Source organism: Miniopterus schreibersii, assembly GCF_964146895.1.
Source record: "Miniopterus schreibersii genome assembly, chromosome: 7".
NCBI classification, from domain to species: Eukaryota; Metazoa; Chordata; class Mammalia; order Chiroptera; family Miniopteridae; genus Miniopterus; species Miniopterus schreibersii.
The window spans coordinates 475465-499481 of NC_138108.1; the positions used below are offsets into that span (position 1 = coordinate 475465).

A 24017-nucleotide genomic window follows, 5' to 3' on the forward strand; every position below is an offset into this window, starting at 1 on the left:
GCAGGAGCCGGGCGCAGCCCACGAGGGCGGAACGCGCTCCCGCGCGCCGGCGCGGCACCCCGGACGCCGGAAGCGGCGGACTGCAGCGGCCGGAAGTGGCTCCGCTTCCGGCGCAGGCGTCGTCGCGTCGTCTCCGCGCGATGGCGGCGCACGGCTGGCGGGTGAGGCCGCGCGGGGGGCCGGGCTCCTCGCGGGGGAGCCGCCCGCTGTTTCTCCACAGGCCGGGGCGCCTTGCAGCCGGAGCCTTCGGGGGGCCGCCCCCGGCCCGTGGAGGCAGCAGCGGGGCTGGCGGCCGGGCGGGAGGGAAGCCGGGAGCCGGCGCCTGCGGGTGGCGGCGGGCGGCGGGGGCGCGCCGGGCGGCCTGTGCGCGGTGAGCGCCGCGCGGGCGGGGGAGGCGGGAGGCGGGTGCGCGAGCCACGGGACACCCGCCGACCCCGGAGACTGGCGGGGTCCAGGTGTCCGGAGCGGGACCCTGCTCGCCCCGAGTCGGCTTGGAAATTATCTTAAACTGAGGACCCCGGAGGTTCAGCAGCCACAGCAGGGAGCTCTGTTGGCGCTCCCCTTACCCCTAAAGCAGAAACTCCTGGGAGTGAGGCGGCCGCGAGCCTCTCCTGGGAGTTCGCGGCCATGAGGACAGACAAAGACGACCACTGGCATCTGTGGAAACAAACACGGTGGCAGACTTATCTCCCTGTTCCCCCGAAAACCCATTTGTTTCTCCGGTAGAAGCCTTTCCCCTCGTCCCTCTCTCTCTGTTACTATCTGTTCCAGCTTTGGCCACCTAGGGATCTGCCTCTTTGGTTAGGTTCTGTAAACATTAAGAAACTGTTTGTTTTCTTCTTGTTAACTTGTTTATTGTGAGTTAAATTTGCAGGACCCCAGGCACTGGACCTTAACAGATAGAAGAAAAGCCCTTCCCCAGAACTTTACCAGGTGGCCTTGAAATAGTTCTCTGTCCCCCATGCCCGTCCCCTTAGTTGTGGGCGCGAAAGCTAAGAGAGACTTGCTTGGCTCTGATTTCTGTGCTCTCGCAGCGCTGTGTTTTGTGTGTGAACCTCCTTCTATAGGCTTTTTTAAGTTCAGATAGGATTTTGCAGATGTCTTATAAAAACTGCTATGCTTGTGTGGGACCCTGCTCTCTAATCCTGTGGTTCCCACTACATGGGGTGCTGAGGAAGTGACTCACTTTTGTGCTACATCTTACAGGTCTTGGATTGTCACCGCCTGATCCCCCTCGCCTGGGCCAGCATCGCTAGGCGGACGCCTTGCCTTGGAGAACAGAAAAGGGCAACAGCTTCCTTGCTGCGTGAACTGACCACAGCCTCCAGTGGAGGGGGCCTTGAAGGGTTACCCCCTGCTGAACCCAGAAAGTACCTGCAGGAACCAGAGTGCAGGACAAGCCTCAGTCAGAGCCTCCTTGAGAAGCAAAGGGCTCCTGCAGATGGACGGTTCTTGGAGCAAGAAGAGGTCATCAGTTCCCTCCTGGACATGGGTTTCACTGACACCCATGTTCAGGAATTGCTCCGTATACACCCACGTCCCCACCCTCAACAGTTGCTGGGCGTCATCTCAGAGTTAATACTCTTGGGTGTGAACCCCGAGCCCGTGTGCATGGTGTTGCAGAAAAGTCCTCAGTTATTGAAACTGCCTGTAACGCACATGAAGAAGCGCTCTGGTTACCTGCGAAAGCTTGGACTTGGAGAAGGTACAACGTGTGGACTGTGTATATAGTGCCAAGTCTGAGCAGGGGAACAAATAGCCTCAGTGAGATGGGTTTGGGAGGTTTCTGGGGGAAAGTTCTGAGATTTCTGTGTGATTTGGTTTGAAGGTGAGGCAGAGGAGTGACCGCTGCAGCAGATATTGCAGGAGGGAAGGGGAGTTGAGTGACAGTCAGGGATTGTCTGGATTGTTCACCGTGGGGACTCAGCATCTGGAAGGGTGGTGGGCACGTGGTGCGTGCTCGGCAGATAGGTGTTGATATGTGATGTTGTGTAAGTGGGTATATGTACCTTTGACGTTTAAATAACTTGATATGGTCTTAGTGCTTTGTGTCCATGTGATGTGAAGCTAGAGATTTACGGAGTCTCTTGTAGAGACTGGGTTCCAGCTGGGCGTCTTGACTTGCTGTGGAACATGAGATCTTCCCAGATTCCTGGGAACCTGGTGGAGTGGCCGTTCCCTTCAGACACCCCCTTACTCCCACCCCGTCAGGTTTCATGCCTCTAGGATCCTAGAAGTCCATTGGCTCTCTTTATGGGCCTCTGGAGAAGGAGGCTGGGGGTCTATGAGTGTCTCCACTTGACCACAGGACTTCCACTATTTTTTTTTCCCATTCTTGACTCTTACTGGTAAAATGTTGTGGGAGAAAAGGTTGGCAGATCCACTGTTTCAGAGGATCTCAATAGGCCTCCTTGTCCAGAAAGTGCGCAAAAGACAGCCTGTGTTTCTCTTAACAGATGACTACTGCGTGTAATATGATAGGCTAAACTCAGTGCCTTACCCGCTGTTGTTAAAAATGGGTAAGCTCAGCATGGCCCTAAGCTGCAAAGACAAAGTCTAAACTTCTGAAATTCATTCCTGACACATTTTAGCAAGACAGTGACTGACTAAGCTGTTAGGAAGAGTTTAACTAACAGCTTAAATAAGTGATTTTAAGTTTCCAGGTGCTAATTTTCCCCCAACTGTCCTTAGAAAACCATATGCCCCAATTCTAGGGTAGTTTTGGTTTATGCACTTATCCTAACGCAGTTAATAGGGCCTCTTTCACTCAAAGCGCCTATTTGGATAAAATATGTGGTCTTCCCACTAACTTGGACATTGGAGTTTGTAGTTGTGCCTTGTTGTTACCCCATTAATTATTGTCATGGAACTCCTTTTCATGAGTTCAGGCTTCCACGACTGCTTTATTATGGAAGGAACCTCAGCCCAAAGCCCCCAAATGGGGGACGCTATTATTCCCTCTTACTCTCTGGCTTTTCCAGTCCTTCCCTGGAGAATTTTTTTCTAGGTGAGGAGGCAGGAGGAGGCCTGACTATGGAGTAGGCACCTTTCAGTTAGGAGGCTAGGAGGAGGCAGGGACACCGGGGATCAGGGGTGTGTGTGTTGTTGTCGAGTCTGAGGGTGGCAGTGGGGCGATGGGCTGTTCTGGTCCCCTACTTCCATGGTGCTGCTGGGAAGACCTTGGAGGCTGGCGTGGGGGGGGTGTCCTTGTCCATTTTGAAAATGCTGGCTTGAGCCAGGTGCTGCTAGCCCCTTTTTCTGGAATGTCCTGAAGTTATGTACTTGCCCTTTTTATGTTCTACAGGGAAACTGAAGAGGGTGCTTTACTGTTGCCCTGACATTTTCACCATGCATCAGCGGGACATTGACCGCATCGTCAGGGTGCTCAGGGAGAAGTGCCTTTTCACAGCGCAGCAAGTGACCGAGATTTTGCACAGATGCCCGTATGTTCTGCGGGAGGACTCGGGTGAGCTGGAATACAAATTCCAGGTGAGAGTGGCAGAGGCTGAGTGGGGGAGCGGCAGCGGGCTCTGGGTAAGAAGCGTGGGACACCTCCCCCACCCCCCCCCGTCCAAAGAACCTGGTTTTGGTTCTTTCTCGTCTGTGCAGGTTAAAATGATTCTGCAGCTTCCCTGTGTTAATGGTGAATGACCCCACCCCGTTCTCAGAGTCCAGGTGGGGCCTGTTTGAAATAGCTAATTTAAAACTAGCTAAACCTTCCTATCTTTAGAGCCTGTTTTGCATGTAGATTTCAGATTGTGACAGCTGTCCTAGTTTTTTTGGTAACAATCGTCAGACTTAGCTCAAATCCCTAGATGGTTTTGAATTTTTGGCCTATGTTTTCATGCTCGTTTTCTTACCCCATGTGAAGAAAAGTAGAACTTAAATCTCTCCCTCGTGCCTTTTATTTTCTGCTGCATTTTTCTCAATATGAATTTGAAAACGCTTTGAAACTTGTCAGCCACCATGCAGACATGGGTGTCAGAGGATACCCTGCTGTGTCGGTCAGGTGCCCTTCCTGAATGCTTTTGCACAGTTGTTTGCAGTGACTGTGGACAAGTATAGGACCCGCCCTGAGACCCTAACCTGCCTGTGTCTCCAGTATGCCTACTTTAGGATGGGGGTGAAGCACGCGGACGTGGTGAAGACTGACTTCCTGCAGTACTCCATCACCAAGATCAGGCAGAGACATACGTTCCTGGAACGCCTGGGACGGTACCAGACCCCAGACAAGAAGGGGCAGACGCAGATTCCCAACCCTCTTGTCAAGGACATTCTCAGGGTTTCAGAAGCGGAGTTTCTGGCAAGGACAGCCCATTCTTCTGCTGAGGAGTTTGAGGTTTTTAAGAAGCTCCTGGCTCGGGAGGAGGAAGAGGAGTCTGAGAGCCACATGTCTGGCGACGAAAGCACCAGTGAGGAGGAGGCCGAGAAGGGCGAGGCCGAGGAGGGCGAGGACCAGGAGGAGGAGCTGTGATGAAGGCCCAGAGACAATTAAGGACATTTGATTCTCTCAAAGATTTCGGGAGCTTCACTTGGATCTGCTCAGGTGATTTTTCATTCCAAAACTGGTCTTTTGATGAAATTTATTATAGGTCACCTGAGAAGTAGGTCAGACTAAGGAGGAGGTGTGCTAGTTGGATTTGCTGTCAGGTCTCGGGGAGAGCCCTGCTCCATTGGAAATAAAGACTCACTCCTGGCTGTTAGAATTGGGAGCTCAGTGCATCGGAATTTGGTTTATTTTCTCTGTCATAGGTGTGGGTGATGTTCCATGACAGTGTGGGGGATGAGGGTCTTTCTGGTTCCAGTCATTTTACATTTCCTTCTAGCGATAAAGATACAATTATGAGAAGGCAGGGGGGTTTCAGTACATCATAGCACTTTATTTCCACAAAAATACTCATGTTTTTAATCCAAAAATATTATTCATAGTTGCATTTAGTGTACAGCAGAGTAGGGGAAGTGGGTCAGTGATGTTTGGCTGCCTCCTGCCAGCACAGCACTGGGCAATTCTCTGTGAGGAGTGCGCCCTGGCCCCAAGCTCAGGGAACTTGGCTTTCGTGCCCGCTAATGGCCGGCAGGTCACTTGGGGCCTGACATCTCTAGCTGCCAGTGGTGCTGACCTGGGGTGAGCCAGAACAGAAGGAGCTGTGGAGCGTCCTTTTACAGGGGGCTTCTGAGGCCAGGGGAGAAGAGCACCTGGCTGGGCCAGGTGGGACTGGGTGGGGCCAAGGGTCTGGTGGTGTCATTCCAGGGAGCGCTCCATGACACCAAGGGGGAAGAAGTCCCCTCAAGAACCCAGTGGGTCCAAGCAGTGATTTGAAGGGTTGGAGTCGGGCCCAGCCCTGATGGCATGAGCTCTGATGGGGGAGAGTGGGTTGTCCTAGGAAGTTCTGGGCACCCCTTTCTTGGGCTGATGCTGCAGAGGGCAATTCTGGTGATGTGACCAGAGTTCAGGCTGGCAGCACCTAGAACTGTGAGGCTCCCAGCTCCTTTCTGCAGACCATATGAGAATACTGTCAGGTCTTGTTCTCACCTGGGGCCATCCTGACCCAGGGAACATCTGGAGACATTTTTGGTTGTTAGGACCAGGAGAAAGAGCAGTTGGGGCCCAGTGGATTGAGGCCAGGGCTGCTGTCAAATGCCCTGTGTTGCACAGGACTGTCCATACAGAGTGACCAGCCCAAGTGTCATGGGCCGAAGTGAAGACATGGCTCTAATGTGACCGTCTGCTCATGAGAACCCCAGGTTTGAAATGGTTTATGTTTGTTATTTCTTTTGTTTAAAAGGATAGTAAATTGCTGATTTTTAGAGTTTCTTTCCCCACACTGGAATGCAGTTGGCAGACTTGAGCTCTGTTTTCTGGGGGGTTTCAGCGCTGACTCAAAACAGTCATGCTTTTGCTTTCTCCCAGCTCCAGTGGATTGCAGAGAAAGGGATACTGCGTGCAGAACAAGCAGCTTAGGGAACTCCACACAGGTGGGCCAGACATCCGTAGCCCTGGTTGGCCAGCAGGAAGCAGGCAGTCTAGCCAAGGGAAGGTGCTGGGAGTCGGTAACATGGAGTCGCCCTTGCCTGCTGGGCTCCCTGGTGGCAGAGCGGCTTCATTTCCTCTGACAGCCGCTTGCAGGGGGGGAAGGGGACATTTTTGTCTTAACTGCCTTTCTGGCCACAGACAAAATTATTGAAAAGGAAGACATTTCACTATGTCCCAGTGTTTTCATTTACTCTCCATTTTGTGGTGTCCACGTGGCCGGCATGTTCCCTGGAGCCTACAGTGTGGTTCTTGTGTTCAGTCGGGACAGAGGAAACCTAAATCCCAAATCTATGCCTGATTGCATGGTCAGGCCACCCAGCCGTGAGCAGGTGGCTAGCTCTGCAACTCAAGGTTGCTCCCGTCATTTTGACAGAAAATAAATGTTTATGCCCTGATAGTTTCCTGATCCATTATTACTGATTTCCTTGGATGGACGTTGAGTATTTTCAAGGAAGAGTTTTACGAAGGAGCCATGTGGAAGCTCGTTTGGAATGTTTTAAGGCTTTATAATTCCCTTTAGCATCAGGAAGTCTTCTTACTAGATACTTAATTTGTACAGCATCAGAATGGGTTTATCGTAAGGCCACACAGCACAACCTCCGGATTCAGTAGACTTTCTCGTAGAAACAGATGCTTCTGAGCTGAAACCTGGAGCACGTTCACGTCTGCCTCGTGGCCGAGGGGCTCGAGGTCATTAACGTGACCGTAGAAAGTTTCATCTGCTTTTCCAGTGATGCCACTTGCTCTTGTCACTTGCTGGTGGTTCCGTAGCTTACTGGGTGCATAGTGACAGCGCAGTGCTGCAGCAGGAGTCGGCACGCGTCTGTGGTTGTGGTTCTCATTCCACCCGGGGTTGGAGCCCTTCCACGGAGTGCAGCCATGCCCTCGGTGGCCCTGAGATGGACGTTCTGGAGTGTAGTAGAGACATCGTGAAGTGACTTAACCTTTCTGAAAATGACAAGTCATCTAATACACAGACATATGCACATGACTTTGATAAAAGTAGGAAGTACAAAATATACTCTTTAACTCTCTAAAAATGTTTTATAAAGATGAGAGGAAGGTTTCTTCCTGCGGCTGCAGGCCTGACTCAGGTTGGCTGCTGAAGTGCCCAGCAGGTAGAAGTGGGCTGGCTGGTCACAACCTCACTTGCAGGGAGGAGAGCTGTTCAGAAGGTGTGGCGATGATGCCATCTGCTGGAGCGCTGTTGGGTGTGGAGATGGTGTGTGCTGCCTGGTGGCCTGAAACAGTGTTGCCTGAGTCATGGACTAAGAGGATCTTAAACATCCTCTGGCCTCGCCCGCCCCGGATGTACATCTTCATTACTGAGACCTGTACGGAGGAGCCCGGCTGCTGCCAGGCTCATCTCCAAGTGGGGCTTGCGTGAGGCTTCCATGACACTCCGGAGGGTCTTTGGTGCTGTGGTGTGACTTATCCGGGGTGGCTTTCTCTGCATCAGGCCGGAGCCTCGGTGGGGTTAGCCTGTGTGGCCCAGGGGATGTGGCCCGTTTTTGTAAATCAAGTTTTATTGGAAATAGCCTCACCAGGTCAGGTACACCGATGGCTGTGTGCGCTTGAGGGCAGGGCTGGGCCATTGCCACGGAGACCATTTGGTTCACAAAGCCAAAGATACCTCCTGCCTCACCCTTCACGGAAGAAGTGGTACTGAAAGGGTCTAAACTCCGTCACTGTGAACGCTGTCTCTCAAAACCTGGTCGGGTGATGGATCATGAGCCCTCACCTCCCTCAGCAAATGATGTGCTGGGAGGTGAGCCTGCTTCCCTGTGCCCTGTCAGTCTCTTCCCCACCTCCCGGCCCCACCCTCCACGCCTGGCAGCTCCTTCTCAGTTTGGCTGTTGGGTCTCAAAGGGAGAATTCTTTCTCTGATTTATAACCTGGCACTGGTTTCTGGATGTTGCTGAGGCTCTGCTAAGGCCTTGCTCATCCAGGGCTCCCCCTCCTCGGTCGCTGCTCCTCAGAGGCACAGGTTGCCACGGAGGAAACGGGGTCTGGGTTCCAGCTCGGTGGGACTTGGTGTCCGTCCCGAGGACCTCCCTGACCGGGCCCGCCAGGCCTTCTGCCTTCTAGAAGCTGGAGGAGGGAAGCCACAGAAGGGACAGATTCCAGCCAGGACCCTGTCGCTCAGGGTGTCCTTGTCAGTCCAAATTAGACTTCATCTTCCTGGGCTTTAGAAACTCGTGAGGTTGGTGGAGTGTAGCAAGAACGGCCAGAGTCCTTTGAAGAAAGAACAAAATGGGCATCAGGAGGTGGTACCCTTTCCTCTTTGAGACGGCAGCTGCTTGTTTCTCTTAGTGTCTGGACTCGCTGCCCCAGGCCGTCCGTCTGCCGCATCAAAACTGTGAGGCCTGTGCGCTCTCATGTGGCAGCACACAGGGTGGGACAGGTCTGACTGTGTCCTGAGGGGGAGGGACCTTTGGGCAGCATCACAGGCTGCTCCCCCTCAGCAATGCCCTGGACCTTTCCTTGCTGGCATGCTGCCCATTGCTCTGGGTGGAAATGCGTTTTTTTTGTGGTGGTCTTGGGGTGGCTGGCTGTGTGTTTCTGTGCCCTGCCTGTCGGTGTTTCCTTTGTGTCAGGAATTTAGTGTTTTAGAAGCCAGTTCTCGATGATTAGGGGAGGGTTTCTGATTTGTTTTATAGAAATGGGCTTGAGCAACTTTTTAAAAAATTTTTCATTCTTTCAGGTGACTGGCTGCATTATAAGTATTTAAACCCAATCCATGTTTGTGGGTTCTTGATCCCAGTGCTGATTGCTTGCAGGGCTCGTAGCGTGCTTTGGATGCGCGTGTCTTTGGAGCGTGAGGTGGGGGTGATTCCTTGAGTGGCCTCACATCTGAAGGGATGGCTCTCCGAGGCCATGGTTCTCTTGGTGCTTCCCGCCTGCGATTGCTGCCTGGTCACCACCAGCTGCAAGGCCCTTCTGCTGCTGGCTGTTGGTGGTCTCTGATAACATCCCTCAGCCGTGTCACAACCATGGCCTGTGTGAAGCTGTGTGTACCCAGGCGCCTCCCTCTCCTGCCGCACAGGGGATGGACTGTTAGGCTCACTGGTGGAATGAGAGCAGAGCTGCCGAGGCTGCCTGGCGACATCAGTGGGAAGCTCGGTGTCTTCCAAGTGACTGTGAAGACCTGGGCCACTTACGTGTGGGCAGGTGGGCCCAGACGGGGCTGAGTTCCCAAGGGGCTTGGGAAATGCTGGGTGAAACTGAGTCAGGAAGCTGCTTTCATCTCAGGGTTTCTGGGTGCTTAGGACTCTCCCAGCGACAGAGCCTTTGGGACCTCCCAAAAGTTGTGACCAAGGCCCCACACCCCGTGTTTTCCTTCAGTAGATGGCTCTTCACGGGGTCTAGAAAGCACCCCCTTAAGTCCCTAGCATCCCCGTGTCACCCACCCTGCTTCTTGGTTCCCTTGAGACAGAGCGGTTCCCCCGCCGAGGGCAGAGGCCTTGTCACCCTGCAGACTGCCCACCGCAGGTCTGCCTGCTGGGCGGCCTGTGCGCTCTTTCCTCCCCCGGCTCCCCCAGGGAGTCTGACGCCTGGTCGGGGCTTTCCTAACAGAGCTCCGCCGGCCCGGGAACGTGCCTAGTACCTACCCTACGCTGTCTTCAGTGTTGGACTGTTATTTTGTTTCCTGAAAGAAACAGAGAAGGTGGCTTATGAAAGGAAACTGGGCCTGTGACCCTGTGGCTCCCTCCACCCAGCCGCCTGCTGCCACCCCGTTTCCTAAGCTTACACACATCCCAGCGTGGGGACGCCACCAGTGCGCCCGATGCCGAAGGTAGCGCTTTGGTCTGTGTGCCGCCCGCCCCCCTGGACTGACGCGGAAACGCTGGCTGGTGGTTCATGTGGCATGAAGGTGGTGTGTGGGCGGACAGAGCTACTGGGGGAGACACGGACACTCTCGCACCAGCAGCAGCCTTGGTGAACTGTCACCCGGCTTTTCCTGGACACAGACCCAGTGTGTGGTGACTGGGGGGCCTGAAGACTGTGCCTGGGGCTCAGACTCGGCTCTTCTGAAAGCATGTTTGTACTCAGTACTTATACAGTAATTCTCGCGGCTGCCTTGAGCCCTTTAGGGAAAGAACCTGGGCGTCGGGATAGAAAGTAAACCGAGATTTGCTGTATGTGCAGTTACGTCCTTGGGCCTGTCCTAACACTCACGCTTCCCAGCTTGAGACCAGATGCTGATGCACATGCATGACCAGAGTCGGGCCTCATACCCACTCTGTGACCCCCCGGCCCCACCTCTGACCTCCCGCACCCCCACCATGCCCAGCTGCTCCCGCCTGAGTGTGTGCGCGTGCACATCTGGGCAAGCATATCGCCTCGCTCAGCCCCAGGTCTGTGGCCACCCTTGCCCGTGGCCCTGTGAGCCGCAGCAGGACAAGCCCGGCCTCCTCCCAAGACGCACCTGCTTGGGGCTTTCTTGATGTTTGTGCTCTCACAGCTCTCTTTGAAGCAGATGTCCTGGTGCACCTTGTAGACTCGTTTGTACCTGTCACAGGAAAGCTCTGTCAAGCCAGGGACTGGAGCAGAATGGTGCCCAGCAGCTTCACCCGGGCTGCATGGTGCCAGGTAGCCGTGCAGGTAAAAGGCCATTGTTTTCTTAATAGGGATGTACTGCAACTTTTAAAATTAACTTTACCAAGGCATAATTTACGTGAAATAAGACACACCCATTTTAAGTGTACATTTTGAGAAGTGCTGACAAAGTCACATGACACTGAGAGAAAAAGAGCCGGCCAGTTGGCCCTGGGGCCTTGAGATGCTACAGCCACTTCTGTCGACGGGCAGGCCACGAAGTGCGAGAACCTCGGAGACGCAGGTGTTGATGTGGGTGGCGTGGAGTGAGAGAGCTGACTTCACACCCTGCCTCCTGCCTGCTAACTTGTCCACTGTGAGCCCGTCTTGACACCTAAGCCTGTTTTGTGTGAAACGGGAATTATTCATACTACCTCTCCCAGGTTTGTGGATGGTAATGAACAGGAGTGTTTGGGTTCTTTTTAAAACTCCGACATCACAGCTGTTCAGAGAGAGAGAGACCCAGGGAGTTTGATGGGTACAGCTCCAGCTCACGCGCTCAGCCTGGGAGAGCCAGCGGGACGTAAGGCGTCTGGGAAGACTGCTGGGCATCGGGGAGTAACAGCTGAACTACCTCCCAGTGTAGCAACCGGAGAACTGGACAGAATGTAAGAAGTAACTTTTTCCAGAAACCAAACAGAGCAAGACTGTGATCCCCGAGAGAAGGGAAACGGAGGAGATGAGCCCCTGGTTGCCCTGGAATTCATTCTGGAGGCACTTTTTGAACTGCATTTCGGGTGGGGGATCCGAGCAGTGGCCACACCGAGGTGAGGAGACAGATTGGAGTTGGGAAGGCAGAGGTGGCTGGACTTTGTGGGGCAGAGCACCGGAGAGGGGGAGACATGCAGAGAAGAGCCCCAGAGATCTGGAGAGGGGCCCCCTTGAAAGGTAAGCTGTGTGTTCACAGGGTGAAACCCCATGAGGCTGCGCAAGAACAACTACCGAGGAGGTGAAAGTTCTGAGAGCCAGAGTGGAGAGATCTGATTAGTAAGAGGCCATTCCATAGGAAGAGAAACCCCGGAAAGGCTAGGCCCTAGACATGGGGCGGAATTAATCCCAGAACAAAGGTGCCTCAAAAGGATCAAACCCTAATAACTGTCTTGCAGGAAAAAAACCAACATTCTTGAAAATAATAAAAAAAAATTAAAAATCCAGCACGCAGTGAAATCTACAACATCTAGCATCCAGCAAAAATTACAAGACATTCAAAAAATTATGCAAAGAATCTAGAAACTCATAAACAGACAAAAAAATAACAATAGAAAAACACTGAGACATGAGAGCAATGACAGAAACAGCAGAAAGAACCTTAAAACTACTGTGAATTTGTTCCGCGTGGTCAATGATCTAAAGGAAAACGTAAACGGAGGGATGGAGGTTCTCAGGCTACGTGGAGCTTCCAGAACGGAAATTTTGCCAACGGGATTAGTGGTAAGTTAGACACTGCAGGAGAACAGGTCCGTGGGATTGACGGAGGAGGGAAGGAAGGAAGGAGTCCCAGTGGCCTGTGGGACAGCGTCAGCCGAGCATGTGCCTGAGCGGATCCCAGAAGGAGGGAAGTGGAGGGACAGGAAACGAGCTTTAAAGAAATAACGGCCAAAATTTCCCCAGTGTGACGAAAGCTAAAAGCCCAGAGAGTAAACGCACAGACACACCGAGCATGTCAGAGGTAGTTTCCCAGAACCAGCAATGAAGAGAGAAACAGCCGTGGGGGTGGGGACACACTTCGCAGTCCCTGAAACCGGGCAAGCAAAGGACAAAAGGCCAACCCACCTCCTCTCCTGAAAGGAGACACTGTCAACCAAGAGCTCTCTGTTTAGTAACCACAGCCTTCAGAAGTGGAGGTGACGTGAAAGCTTTTCCAGACCGGTGGCGAGAGCTCACCACCCGCAGGCCTGCGCTGTAGGGGTGAGCGCCCGAGATGGCGGGCGCGCAGGGGAATACAAAGACTTTACTCTCAACGTTTTGAAAGACACTGTTGAGAGGAAAACAACCTTGTGCAGCTCAGAGCACGTGTGGAGGCACAAGTCTGACGGCGGTAGTCAGACAGCGGGCATGGAACTCGCTGTCGCGGGGCCTTCCCTTTAGGAAAGGGACCTGTGATGAGCATACTGCCAACCCAAGATCCACTAAGAAATCAAACCAAATAAGTATCACCAGTGAGCCAGCAGGAGAGGTAAAGTAGAACCTTCAGAAACTAGGGAAGCGGGCAGGACAGAGAAGGCAACAGGGCGGACGGGACAGACAGGCGACGTGGTGCACTCAGTCCAGCCACATACATGGTCATTAAATGTGGTCTGGGCCCTGCAGTGAAAACCAGGGCTGTGAGGCTGGATGTAAAGCAGCCCCCACCGAGGACGGCGGAGAGCTTCTGGCAGGCGGGGGGCTCGCCTAGTCAGGCCCGGAGCTGCTGGCTGCTATTGCCCGGAACCCAAGACCAGAGGGCCCATCAATGCAGAGCCCCAGGTCCCAGTGCAGTCTGGAACCTCCTGTCACACACCCGTGCTCCCTGTGGGTGGCGGTCTCCCTCTGGACTCGGGCCTGTCCTGATCACCGCGTGTGCCGAGGTTAAAGCTGGGCCCGGCTCGCAGACGTGCTCGGACGTATTTGCTGACTGAACACATTGTGAGGGGCTGAGTCACAGCGTTAGCAAGAAAGGTCCTCAGAGGTGAGCAAGGCGAACTCTCCTCCAGAGCCCGTTTCAGACGGGGACACTGAGGCACGAGTGATCTGCCCAGGGCCACATCCTCACTTAGTGGCAGGACCAAGACTCCAGCCCTCACGGCTGCTGTTTAGTTTTCTGGGGGCTCTGTGGCAGAGAGGACCCTGCCATCCAGGGAGGGGCCCTGATGCTGCCCGAGGGGTCGGGAGCCAGGGGGTCGGGGTTCCAGGCCTCTCGTGCCTCTGCTCCCAGCTGCACACTCAGACACATTCAGCCTTTCTGCCTCAGTTTCCTAATGTCACACGGCAGGGACATCATAAGCCCCTTTGGGTGAGCTGGACTGTGGAAGCCCTTCGGGAGGTCAGGGGTGGGAAGTTGAAACTTACACGTGGTGACAGACGCCTCCTTCCCAGACCGGCAGGGACTTGGTCTCTGAGAATAGGCGTGTGCAGGGCTGGGGCAGCTTCTTACAGGCTGCAGAGCACAGGAGAGCCCGTGGCTCAGGAGGAGCTCAGGCCCGGGCTGCCGTCTCCCACACCCTTGGGGGGCCGCACCCAGGCTTGGAGCCCGCAGGCAGCTTCCCCTCAGGGCTCACTGTCCACCCACCTTGGCCTCAGCCCAAGTCTTCTGAGGGAGGCCTGGGGCCCTTTTCTTTCTCACCACGTTTGGCCCCTTCACCCCTCCCCCCACTGTGGGTGGCTGTCCCCAGGCCCCTCTCATCCAGGCAGCACCTGTCAGCCACGTGCTAGGCGGTGACTCCCTGCCTGGGCACCTCATGGTTTCAGGTCCCTGTGGCACACCCGCCCTGGGCCCCACAGTCTCGTCACAGCCTGCTGTGCAGGTGTCTTGAGGCCAGGCCTGGGTGGCCCCGACTCACCGAGCTCACAGCGCCTGCCTTTGAACCCCGGGCTGCAGTCACAGCTGTGGGTGTCCGCGCCTGGCATGCAGGTGCCTCCATTCTGACAGGGGTTTTCTGTGCAGTTCCCAGGGGTGTCTGCAAACAGGCCAGGAGCAGTTAGTCCCCAGGACCCCAGAGGAAGGCCTGCTGGCATTGCCACGCGGCTGCCTCCTGCTTCCCCAACTCCTTCCGCTGTGCTCTGGGGGTGGGCCTGTTTCGGGGCCAGAGATGCCCGGCTCTGACCCATTACCTGAGGTCTAGGGTTCAAACAGCGGTCCTGCTGGGACCCTCCATGCTGAGCCCTCCGTGGCAGAGGAGCCTCCAGTCACCACTTAGATTAAGGTCGGGCACTGGTGGCCTCAGGAGAGACTCCCAGCTCTGCCCTGCCCCCCCCCCCCACCTTCTCTCCAGATGGAGGACCCTGCTGGGGACAGTCTCAGCCCTGGGTAGCCTGGTTCAGCAGGGGCGCTGCTGGCCTGCTTGCAAGCTTGGGTCTGGATCAGCCAGGCAGTGCTCCAACTGGGCCACACTCAGTGTGGCCCCTCCCCAAATCCTGCCCTCTGCCCAGCGCTCCTCTTGGGCGTGTGTGTGTGCCAGATTTGGGGGTGGGGACAGGAGGGGGGGTTGTACATTTCAGGCAGATCTGGGTAGTTGGCCTGTAAAAGGAGGGGGTGCCAGTGCCGCCTTTCTTGGGTGGGGCGTCTGGCTTTCCCGGGGGAGCCTCAATCCTGTTCCCACTCCAGGGGCTCAGCCCTGATGTCCATGCCTGCTGACTTACTTCCCACATCCTTGTCACCGTCACGTTCAGGGTGCTGCAGGGCCAGGCTGACCTGCTTGGGGGTGTCCTCCAGCTGCACCAGAGCCGTGGGTTCTAGGAGAAACCAGGACAAGCAGTGCTGACCACACTGCCTGTGGCCTTACGCCCAGGACTGTCCCCGGCTGCCTTCCTGAGCTGCCTCTCTCTCAGGGTGTGGGGCGGTCCCGTGTGGCAGGAGCAGGATGCCTGCTCACTGCTGGCTCCCCAACTTGGGCACAGACCCCGTGGGCTCCACCACTGTCTCCAGTAGGACCCGCTTTTCTCCAGGGGGGGCCTACCCCTCACCTCCTGCTGACCCTCTGCAGGGACCCGGCTTCCACCCCTACCCTGGCCAAAGCTTCTTGGTGAAGGTCACCAGTGGCCCAAGGCAGGGCTGAGCCTCTTGCCAACAACTTGTACCCTCAGCCCACATGGCTGCATCAGGAAGGCTCCTCTGACCGGGACAGAGTGAGCAATTCCTGCTGACCTGAGGCCAGGGCCATGGCACCATCCAGACCCACGTCAGGCACTGGGTGTCATCTTTGAGCTCAGGGTTAGGGGCCTCGTCCCTCCTGTACTGGGGGCTGGGTGAATGGCAGAGAGGCCACTAGGGTTGGCCTAGTACTCACGTGACCTCACGGTGACCGATTTGCCTGGTGAGCCGCCAAACTTGGCACTCACTCGTCCTCTGCCGTCCATGAGCTCCGAAAACCTGCCGGGAGAGTCACTGGGGTCACCCTGTGGAGCTCTAAGCCTGAGGCCACGCCCGGTGACCCTGAGGGGGCCGACGGCAGGGGTGTGTACCTGGGGGCCTGGGTGGGCATTTCAGGAGCCCCACGATCATTGAGTAGACGCAGCTCTGGCAGGCGCCCGGGGACTGGTCTGTTTCTGAGCACCCGTGGGTGGAGCCCTTCCCGGTGCCAGCGTCTGTCGGTGCCGTCCCTTGGGGCTGCAGGCAGCAGGTGACAGGGTGGGGGGCACATAAGGCAGGTCTGGGGCTTCCTTTTGCCCCCGTCCTGCCCCGCTGCTCAGAGAGAACTTCTGAAGGGCCCTGACTGTCCTGGGGGTTGAATGGCTGCTTTGGTTCCTGAGAAGCCCTGAGCCCCGCTTCCCACCTGAGGAGCCGCTGCAGCTTTCCTGCTGGGACGCGGACACTGCCCGCCTGGCTGTGTGGAGGGGGCTGGTTCTAGCCCCCACCCTGGGCCCAGGTTCTTGACCCAGCTGGACTCCCCTGGACCCCACACTTGCCCTGAGAGTGACGGTGTGGCTTTCCTGTGAGTCCTTGTCACCTGTCCATGTGCTCCAGCCCCTGTCCTTCCCTGTAAACCCCTCGCCCCCTGGCCGGCACGTGGAGGGGTCCCAGCCGCCTGGTGCCCGGCCGGTGCACCCGGAGCTGAGCTGGGTCTGACTCTGAGCAGGCTGCGTGCTGACGCGCCCTCTTCCACAGCACCCCCTGAGCTCTAAGGTGCGCGTGGCCGTGCAGAACCGGGTGGCACCCGGGGGCCTCCCTGCGCTTGGTGGCAGGCCCATGTTCTTAGTGTGGCCCGTAGGGGCCTCCGTGCTCCCGAGCTGTTTCCCGTGTCCATCCACTCTGGCTTCCATTCCTCCCTCTCCCCGGCCACCGTGCCTATGGCTGTCCTGGCCTTTCTTTCTCCTGCTCCTGTCCAGCGGCCCCTCAGGGGTTGGCCTGGCTGCAGGTCCCCTCCCTGGGCCCCTGCTTTGCTGGGGTCCTCCCGCTGCTTGCTCTTGGCGCCTGTTTTCGGGTGATGCTCTCTATTTACTGCTCAGCCCGTCTGGGGTCCACAGAGGTGAAAAGCAAAATGCTGCTTGTCCAAACTGAACCGTGCTGACCAAGCACCCACTGTCCACGAACCCTTCCTCCCACCGCTTTTCACATGAACTCTCCCCGTCAGCACAGCCCTGTTTCTATGCTGTCTGATGTCCCTCGGACAGAGTGGCTGCACCGGGTGAGGGTCCAGGGGTGCAGGGCGCCTGCCTAGCCCCAGTGCCCGCCCCCCCTGCAGCCCTGCACGCACAGGTGATGATGTACAGGTGCGCGGGCTCCCCGTGCAGCTGGTCGCCCTCCGTGCCCTGCACGGCTGTCACCGAGAGCTGGTACCGCCGCCCGGGCAACAAGTCCCGCACAGTGTAGGACACCAGCCTCCCGTTGGGGATGTAGCGGCTCTTGGTGCTCTGGCTGGTGGTCACGTTGATGACATACGCCTCCAGCGAGGTGCCTGGGGCGGGCGCATCCCAGACCACGTGGGCAGAGGTGGCCGTGACTCGGGTGGCGGTCAGGTTTGCTGGCGGCAGAGGCCCTGGGAGAGGCACAGAGCGGGGGAGGAAGGTAAAGGGGGCTGATGGGGTCTTGTGCCCAGGACACAGTTTAAAGACCTGACATGGATTGCAGAAGCCACATTGGAAGCCAGATGTAGTTACTGTAGATGATGCCGTGGTCCTGAAGGGGGATGGGGTGGGGGGGGGGTCTGCAGCACCCTCCTCCTGCCCTGAGAGCCACCCCCACTAAGCCTGGTCACCGTCAGTGTCCCCTCCTATGTGGCACTTCCGACCCCCCTGAGCATGGCCACACACCCCTTGCCCTGGAACGTAGGTAAGGGGAGTGGGTCCCACCTGGCCAGGCCCTGCTCACACCTTCCCTCCCACCAAGCCACCTGTCCCCCCTCCACCTTGTTCACAGGTTCACTGCTGACAGCAGGTGCTCGGTGCTTGCTCTGCCCACCCGCTGGGGGAGGGAGGGGCCGTGAGGACCCATCTGCTCCCCATGAGACCCCGTGGAGCTCAGCGGAGCTGACAGCATGGGCTCCCTGCCCGATGCTCCTCTGGCCCTGTGCTCAGGACCCTGTGGAGAGGACCAGTGGGCGGGAGGGGGTTCTAGCTTCCAGAAGGCCCTGTTCGCCGTGAGCGGCCACGCCAGGTACTCACGTGTCCACACGTGCAGAGGAGCTGAGGCCAGGCTCTCGGTCAGACGCTCCTGTGCGCCGAGCCCACTGAGGGCGGTCACCCGGACCGTGTACCTCCTCCCAGGAAGCAGGGCCCTGCGGGGAGAGGACAGGACGGCCTCGGGCTGTGTCCGGCTCTGCTGCCAGACTGCGGCTCCTCCGGGGTGCTGCCCACCTGCCTGAGCCGGGTCAGAACTACCACGGGTTCCACGTGGACCTGACCCCAGGGGCCTGGAGTCTGAGACGCAGTGTGGCCACTACAGTGGTTATTTCCATCAGCTATTTTGAATGGTCATTTGAATTTTACTCACTTTGCAGTTTTGTTGTTAGTTTGTGATAATTGGGCTTAAGGAGTTTACACGCCTGGTTTAAGGTTTGAACATGTCATTTGTGCGTTTTTCCCTCATAGGGGCCGGCGTGACTGGCTCGACTCCGGGGGCCAGTGTGTCTCACTCCTTGTGCAGGAGACAGAGCCCCCCGAGGTTTAGGGTGTCCCTGCTCTTGGGGCCCTTCGACCCTGTGAGGAGGCAGGGGCAGGAGTGAGCTGGGCTGCGAGCGGCTGTGCCTGTGCGGACCACCAGGTGCCGGGTGGACACAGGAGGCACACACCCACCCAACAGGCGGGTGGGGCCCGCAGGCAACCCCAGGGGAGCTGGGAAGAGGGAGGGAGGCCGGCCGCACTCCTACCCGAACGTGAATGTGTCCACACTCTTGTCAACATCGGTGGACTGGTCCTCTTGGGCTTCAGGGTGGCGGATGGACACACGGACACCAGTGACGGTGCCGTGACGTATCCTGTGTAGAGCCCACCGCACGGAGATGGCGCTGGCCGTCACGTTGGTGACCTCAAGGCCCTCGACAGGGCGGGGTCCTGGGAGACAAAGGGTTGCTCAGCCTGTCAGCACCCCCTCACCCCTGGGAAGGCAGGGGTCTTGAAACAGCAGATGCAGCTCAGGAAGGGTGCTGGGGGGTCACGAAGAGGCGTCTGAGTAAGGCAGCGGCCAGCCCGGGTTGCTGACTGCATCCCTTAGCCACAGGAGGGTGGACACGCCCAGGCTCCTGCCTTGGAGGGGCTGCTAAGGGCCAGCCAGCTCTGCTAGAGGCCGGGGGGGGGGGGGGGGGAGCGGGGTCCCTCCTCTGCTGATCCTGGCCCCCCCTTGTCTTTTCTCTGGCTGTTTTGGTCGTACTGGTGTGACTGTCTGGGTGGTGCTGGGGCCTGTTGGCAATAGAAGCCAGGAGAGTCCTGTGAGACCCGGAGAAGGGGCCAGGTGCTGCAGCGCCCCAGCCCAGTGGGCAGTGGTCCCTCCTCCCCCCAGTGTCCTGGTAGAGACCCCATTCTGATGGGAAGGGGAGGCCATCTTCCTCCCAGATGCCTTTCCTGGGCAGACGCCTCTCCAGGAGTCTCGACAGGGCTTCTTCCTAAAGCCAAGCTCAAGGTGGTCCCTCTCCTACCTCGGACCCCCAGGGCTCCCAAGCTGCCAGACACTGACCCGCTGGCCTGGGGCGTCCTCGCAGCCTCTGCTGTCCTCCCCACAGCACGCCTGTCCTCACTCCCTGTCCGTCCCTCACTTGGCCCTCAGTGTCCTCACGTCAGCGCCTGGCAAGGGCTGGCACAGGGCCCCGGGGTGCCTTCTTCCTCCTTCCCTGGGACCTTGCCTCCCAGCACCTGGGGTGGTGGGAGCTCAGCACTGCCCAGGGCCACCCCACCCCCAGTCCACTTCTTCCCTCCAGCCCCCAGCACCCCTTCCCAGGCTGCACCCCCAGTGCTCTCCACCATCCCTAGGGGCCCCCGCCCACTTGTCTGTCCCACTGCCCTTTCCCCACAACAGTCTTCCCTGCTGCCCACATTGGTCGCTGCCCCTCCTAGTTGCTGCCCCCTCTATAGCCACATCGGGGTGGCCGCCTGACACCTGGCCTGCCCCCCAGCTACCCACACTTGGGCTGGTTCCCCTGGGCACCCCCATACTCCTCCAGCACCCGCCCTTGCACTCCTCCCCCAGCCTCGCTCCCTAGTCCTGCCCGTTTCATCTGTCAGCCTGTCTCTGCCTGGCCCGGGTCTGGGGCGGACAGTGCCGGTGAACTCACGCGTGCGGGTGAGCAGCGCCACGGGCCTGCTGATGTCGTTCCTGTTGTTGGCGTGGCGCTTGACCGAGAAGACGGAAATGTTGTAGGCTCTGCCAGCCGCCAGGGCCCGGAGCTGGTGGGTGGAGCGGCTCTGGTCCACGAAGTCCGTGCGGCGGAAGGAGCCGTCAGAGGACGCGTAGGTGACTGCGTACCCGTCCAGCATCTGCCTGGCGGCCTGGCCCTCGGGTGGGCGCCAGGAGATGGTGACCCCGCTCTCCTCCACTCGGTCCACCTTGAGGGCCGTTGGTGGGAAGAGCTCTTCAGAGTTTCGGTCAAAAACAAGGGAACGGGGTGGTCAGCTGTCGGCCGTGGAAGCCCCGGACCCCAAGCAGTGCCCAGCCTGGTGGCTCTAGGGCCTGGCTACCCTGGGACGGATGTGGGCACTGCTGGCGAGGAGGCCACTCCTGGTACCCGGAGGGGACGCCTTTTCATTTTGGTCTCTGGCCATTGCTCCCGGGATGGGTTTGTGCACGCGGGTGACCGCACTTAAGCTCCTGAAGGGTCCCGTGCACGCACGTGACCGCATTTATGCCACCTGCTTCCCAGGTAGATCCTGGGTGAGCAGCTGTTCAGACGCTCTGCCTGGGCGGTGGGGAGCCGCGGCCCGAGGCCTGCTCTTTGGGGTGTCTACTGAGGGAGGAGACTGAGGCCTCACCACCTCACGCTGGTGCCCTCATGCCTCACCTTTGGCGCAGTCCTTGCCCGTGTAGCCCACTTTGCAGGTACAACTGTGGGACCCGTTGCTGGCCAGGCAGTAGCCACGGCCCCCGCAGGGGCTGGAGAAGCAGGGATCACTCACTGGGGGAGGGAGGAAAGCAGCATTGAGCTGTGGGGCGTCACCAGGCCTGGGCCTTGCTCCTGGGGGACTTGATAGTTCCTGTGTGGGTGGAGGTGGGTGGCACCATCAGGCAGCTTTTGGGAGATGGGCGTGGGAGAGGGAACATTCTAGAATGGGGGTGCAGGGCTCGCCAGAGGCCAGGTAGGTGGCCTTCTGACTGAGCCAGGTCATCCAGCCACCAAGGTGCCCTGGTAGGCAGTGGCTTATTGTGGGTGAGTGCAGCGCTGGCCCCTCCATGGCCTCCCTCTGCCCTGTGGACTCGAGCTCTGCAGCCAGGGCAGGGCCCACAGGTTCCCAGCACGGCCCCAGGAAACACTTGCAAACAAGCAGCAAGCCCCTGGTCACTGTCACTGTCACAGCCACGACCCTGCCCCGGCCTCCGCCTGCCCCGGCCTCCGCCTGCCCCAGGTCTGTTCCCCAACAGTCCCCACTGTGCTTGTCCCCAGGCAGGCTCCTGTGCCTGCAGCCCTGTCACAGGACTTGTCCCTGGAAACCCGTCCACTCTGCACAGCTGAGTGCTGCCAGCCAGACTCAGTGCGGGCTGGGGACATGCCCACAAGGCAGGTCAGCCCCCCTAGGACACACCTGTTCTAGGAGGATGGTGTGACCAGCAAGTGGAGGACGTGCAGGTGAGACAACCCAGAGGGCAGGACGTGCTGGGCACCACCGTCAGGGGCCATGGAGGGCCTCATCTGGGAGGAGCATGTCCCATGGGGAGACCATTCCAGATTTAGGAATGGGGGTTCCCGGGCCCTGGGCTGCAATGAGCTTGGCCATCCAGGGACAGCAGGGGAGGTGGGGGAGCGTGGAAGTCTCCCAAGGAGCATCGGGGCCGTGCCCGCACCTGTCTCACAGTGGTAGCCGAAGAAGCCCTCTGGGCAGACGCACAGGTAGGCCCCGCCACCGTTCTCACACCGGCCTCCATGCTGGCAGGGGCTGGAGTCGCAGGCGTCCACCTCTGGAGAACACCCAGAGAGTGGGCCCGAGCGGCAGGGGGGTGTCTGGGGGAGGGAGGAGAGGACAGCGGGAAGAAGGGAAGGGGCGGCAAGGAGAGCGGTCGGGCAGGGGCGTGTGGGCAAGCCGTGGGGTGGAAGTCTCTCATCCTTGGTGGGTGCCCGGCTCTCCCCTCACTCCTCACCCCTGGGGTCCTGCCCCCCAGGGAATCTATCCAGAGCCATGGGGACTGCCCCCTCCCCTCTGCGCTCTGAGGGGCCCAGGGTCTACTTTCAGAAAACAGGTTTGCCCAGGGTGTCTGGGCATCACAAGTGTGGGTGAGGGCCTGGGCGCATGGGGGACCCACCCAAGCACAGCCCCTACCTGTCTCGCAGTGGACTCCAGTGAAGCCTTCGGGGCACTGGCACGCGAAGGCCCCTGGGAGGTCCCTGCAGGAGCCTCCGTTTCTGCAGGGCTGCACCTGGCACTCGTCCGTCTCTGCAGAGAAAGGACATGGGGCTCATGGCCCTACCCGGGCCCCATCCGGGCCTCCACGGGCTTATAGGACCCTCAAGGTTCTGTATTCGGCCTGAGGCTTCTGCCTCACACCTGCCCCCTCCACTGTCTGCCCCATAAAGCCCCCACCCCTGCTGCTCCTGCAGTTCACTGCCCAGGCTCGATGTCTTAGGCCTGGCCCTTCCTGGGGCAGGGCCACTGTCTCAGGGCTCAGAGCCCCACACAGGCGTGAGGGGTGCAGGGCTAGTCCAGCAGTGCACATGGCAGGCCCCCTCCCTCTGCCAGCTTGGAGCACTGGCCAGGCATCAGGACTGTGACCCGCCCTCTCTGAACCCCATCTGTCTGCTCCTGAGGCCAGAGGCTGCAGGAGCAGGAGGAGACGGTTGGTCAGCCGAGCTCCTCATCTCAGCCAAACTCCTAATCTCCCCGGGTAGGTGGAGGCAGAGCTGGCTGGGGCTTGAATGTGTCGGCAGTGCCCAGACAGACACCAGCCGGGTGAGGAGCGGCTGGGGCAGGCCACGCCAGGCTGCCGGAGCTGCTGCCCCGTGGTGAGGGCTAGGCTGCCTTACCCAGCTCACAGTGGGCTCCTTCATGCCCGGGGCTGCAGATGCACAGGTACCCGGCGACTCGATCCTGGCAGGAGCCCCCGTGCAGGCACGGCTGGGATTGGCACTCATCGATTTCTGGGAGAGAGGAGTGCCCAGCGCATGGGCACCAGGAGAGACCCGAGAATAAAGCAACATTGCCGTCGTTAGAGGCAGTGGCTTGATGCGAAATTAAGATGCACATAAATGAGCTTTGTTCTGAGGAGCCCGGCAGAACTCTTTGCGTCCCCTTGGTGCTTAGAGGTGGCAGAATCCAGGGAGGGCACCCTTGGAGGGGAAGGGACCCACTCATGCAGACCAGGGACTGGGTGCTGGGCTGTGTTCACAAATAGTGAATGGCCTTGAGGGTTCTCAGAAGATGCTGTGGGACTCAATTCCAGGGCTCTGGGTGGACGGCCCCAGTCTTGCCAATTCAATTAATAACAATCATGTACAAAACCAGTATTTTAAAATATTTACCCAGAAAAAGTATTCGCCCAGGCGTTTCTTAAACTGGGAGTTGTGCTCCTGAATTCGAATGTTTAATTTAGAAAAGTTTAGTTTGAATGCTTTGTAAGTAAATAAGTGGTAATGACAATGACTCCGGGGCTGCGCCCAGCCTGGGCGCTAGAATGCTGACGGGCTTATCAGGTCAGTGCATGTCCCACCCCGTGTGACACGAATTTCTGTGGGTATCATCTCTGTGCCTCGTTAAATTTAAATTTTTACGACTTGCCTAAACAATACTGTCTATGGCTTTGCTTTTTCTAAATACTTATGAACTTTATCGACAGGGTACAGTGGTGTAAGTACTGTTCTCTGCCCACACTTCGTTAATAAGACCTCCCCATGTTGCTGTGGGTCTCCGTGGGCCCCTCCTTTTCACTGCTGTCTGATATTCCACGGTGGGCTTGTACTGTATTTTACCCATCCTTGTTTGGTGCTCACTTGGGTTGGTTCTAGACTCTTTGCAATTGCAAAAAATAATATAAGTGTTTCTGTCTGTCTTCTTTCCCATCTCCTGGTGTGGACGAGCACCCTTAGATGTGCACCGAGAGGTGGAGTTGCTGGGA

General features: G+C 57.9%; 2 protein-coding genes across 10 annotated transcripts in view; one reads left to right on the top strand and one right to left on the bottom strand.

Annotated features, from left to right (window-relative positions):
• The first annotated feature begins 5 nt into the window (after positions 1 to 5).
• MTERF4 (mitochondrial transcription termination factor 4) lies at positions 6 to 9040 on the top strand. 2 transcript variants are annotated; one of them, XM_081142227.1, is made up of 4 exons: positions 6 to 161; positions 1207 to 1705; positions 3305 to 3489; positions 4103 to 9040. In XM_081142227.1, the coding sequence occupies exons 1-4, from the start codon at positions 141 to 143 to the stop codon at positions 4472 to 4474; spliced, it is 1077 nt and encodes a 358-aa protein (XP_080998353.1). In that variant the 5' UTR covers positions 6 to 140; the 3' UTR covers positions 4475 to 9040. The 2 variants fall into 2 exon arrangements, with proteins under 2 accessions (XP_080998353.1, XP_080998354.1); XM_081142228.1 differs by lacking the exon at positions 6 to 161 and adding an exon at positions 392 to 674 and having other exon boundaries at positions 4103 to 9033.
• SNED1 (sushi, nidogen and EGF like domains 1) overlaps positions 8184 to 24017 on the bottom strand; it is a gene marked incomplete at its 5' end in the record, with an annotated part of 42347 nt that continues 26513 nt past the window's right edge. For 2 of the 8 annotated variants that reach the window (XM_081142217.1, XM_081142210.1), the window contains 16 exons: positions 8981 to 9069; positions 9646 to 9683; positions 10464 to 10547; positions 13682 to 13769; positions 14173 to 14289; positions 14972 to 15064; positions 15619 to 15704; positions 15794 to 15938; positions 17026 to 17307; positions 17933 to 18045; positions 18637 to 18820; positions 20035 to 20331; positions 20758 to 20871; positions 21756 to 21869; positions 22229 to 22342; positions 22930 to 23043. In XM_081142217.1, the coding sequence (XP_080998343.1) occupies positions 9647 to 9683; positions 10464 to 10547; positions 13682 to 13769; positions 14173 to 14289; positions 14972 to 15064; positions 15619 to 15704; positions 15794 to 15938; positions 17026 to 17307; positions 17933 to 18045; positions 18637 to 18820; positions 20035 to 20331; positions 20758 to 20871; positions 21756 to 21869; positions 22229 to 22342; positions 22930 to 23043 (1982 nt within the window). In that variant the 3' untranslated portion in view covers positions 8981 to 9069; position 9646. Of the gene's footprint in view, positions 8270 to 8980; positions 9101 to 9645; positions 9684 to 10463; positions 10548 to 13681; positions 13770 to 14172; positions 14290 to 14971; positions 15065 to 15618; positions 15705 to 15793; positions 15939 to 17025; positions 17308 to 17932; positions 18046 to 18636; positions 18821 to 20034; positions 20332 to 20757; positions 20872 to 21755; positions 21870 to 22228; positions 22343 to 22929; positions 23044 to 24017 lie in introns of those variants that run through there. The other 6 variants (XM_081142212.1, XM_081142213.1, XM_081142211.1 and 3 more) reach the window with 6 other exon arrangements.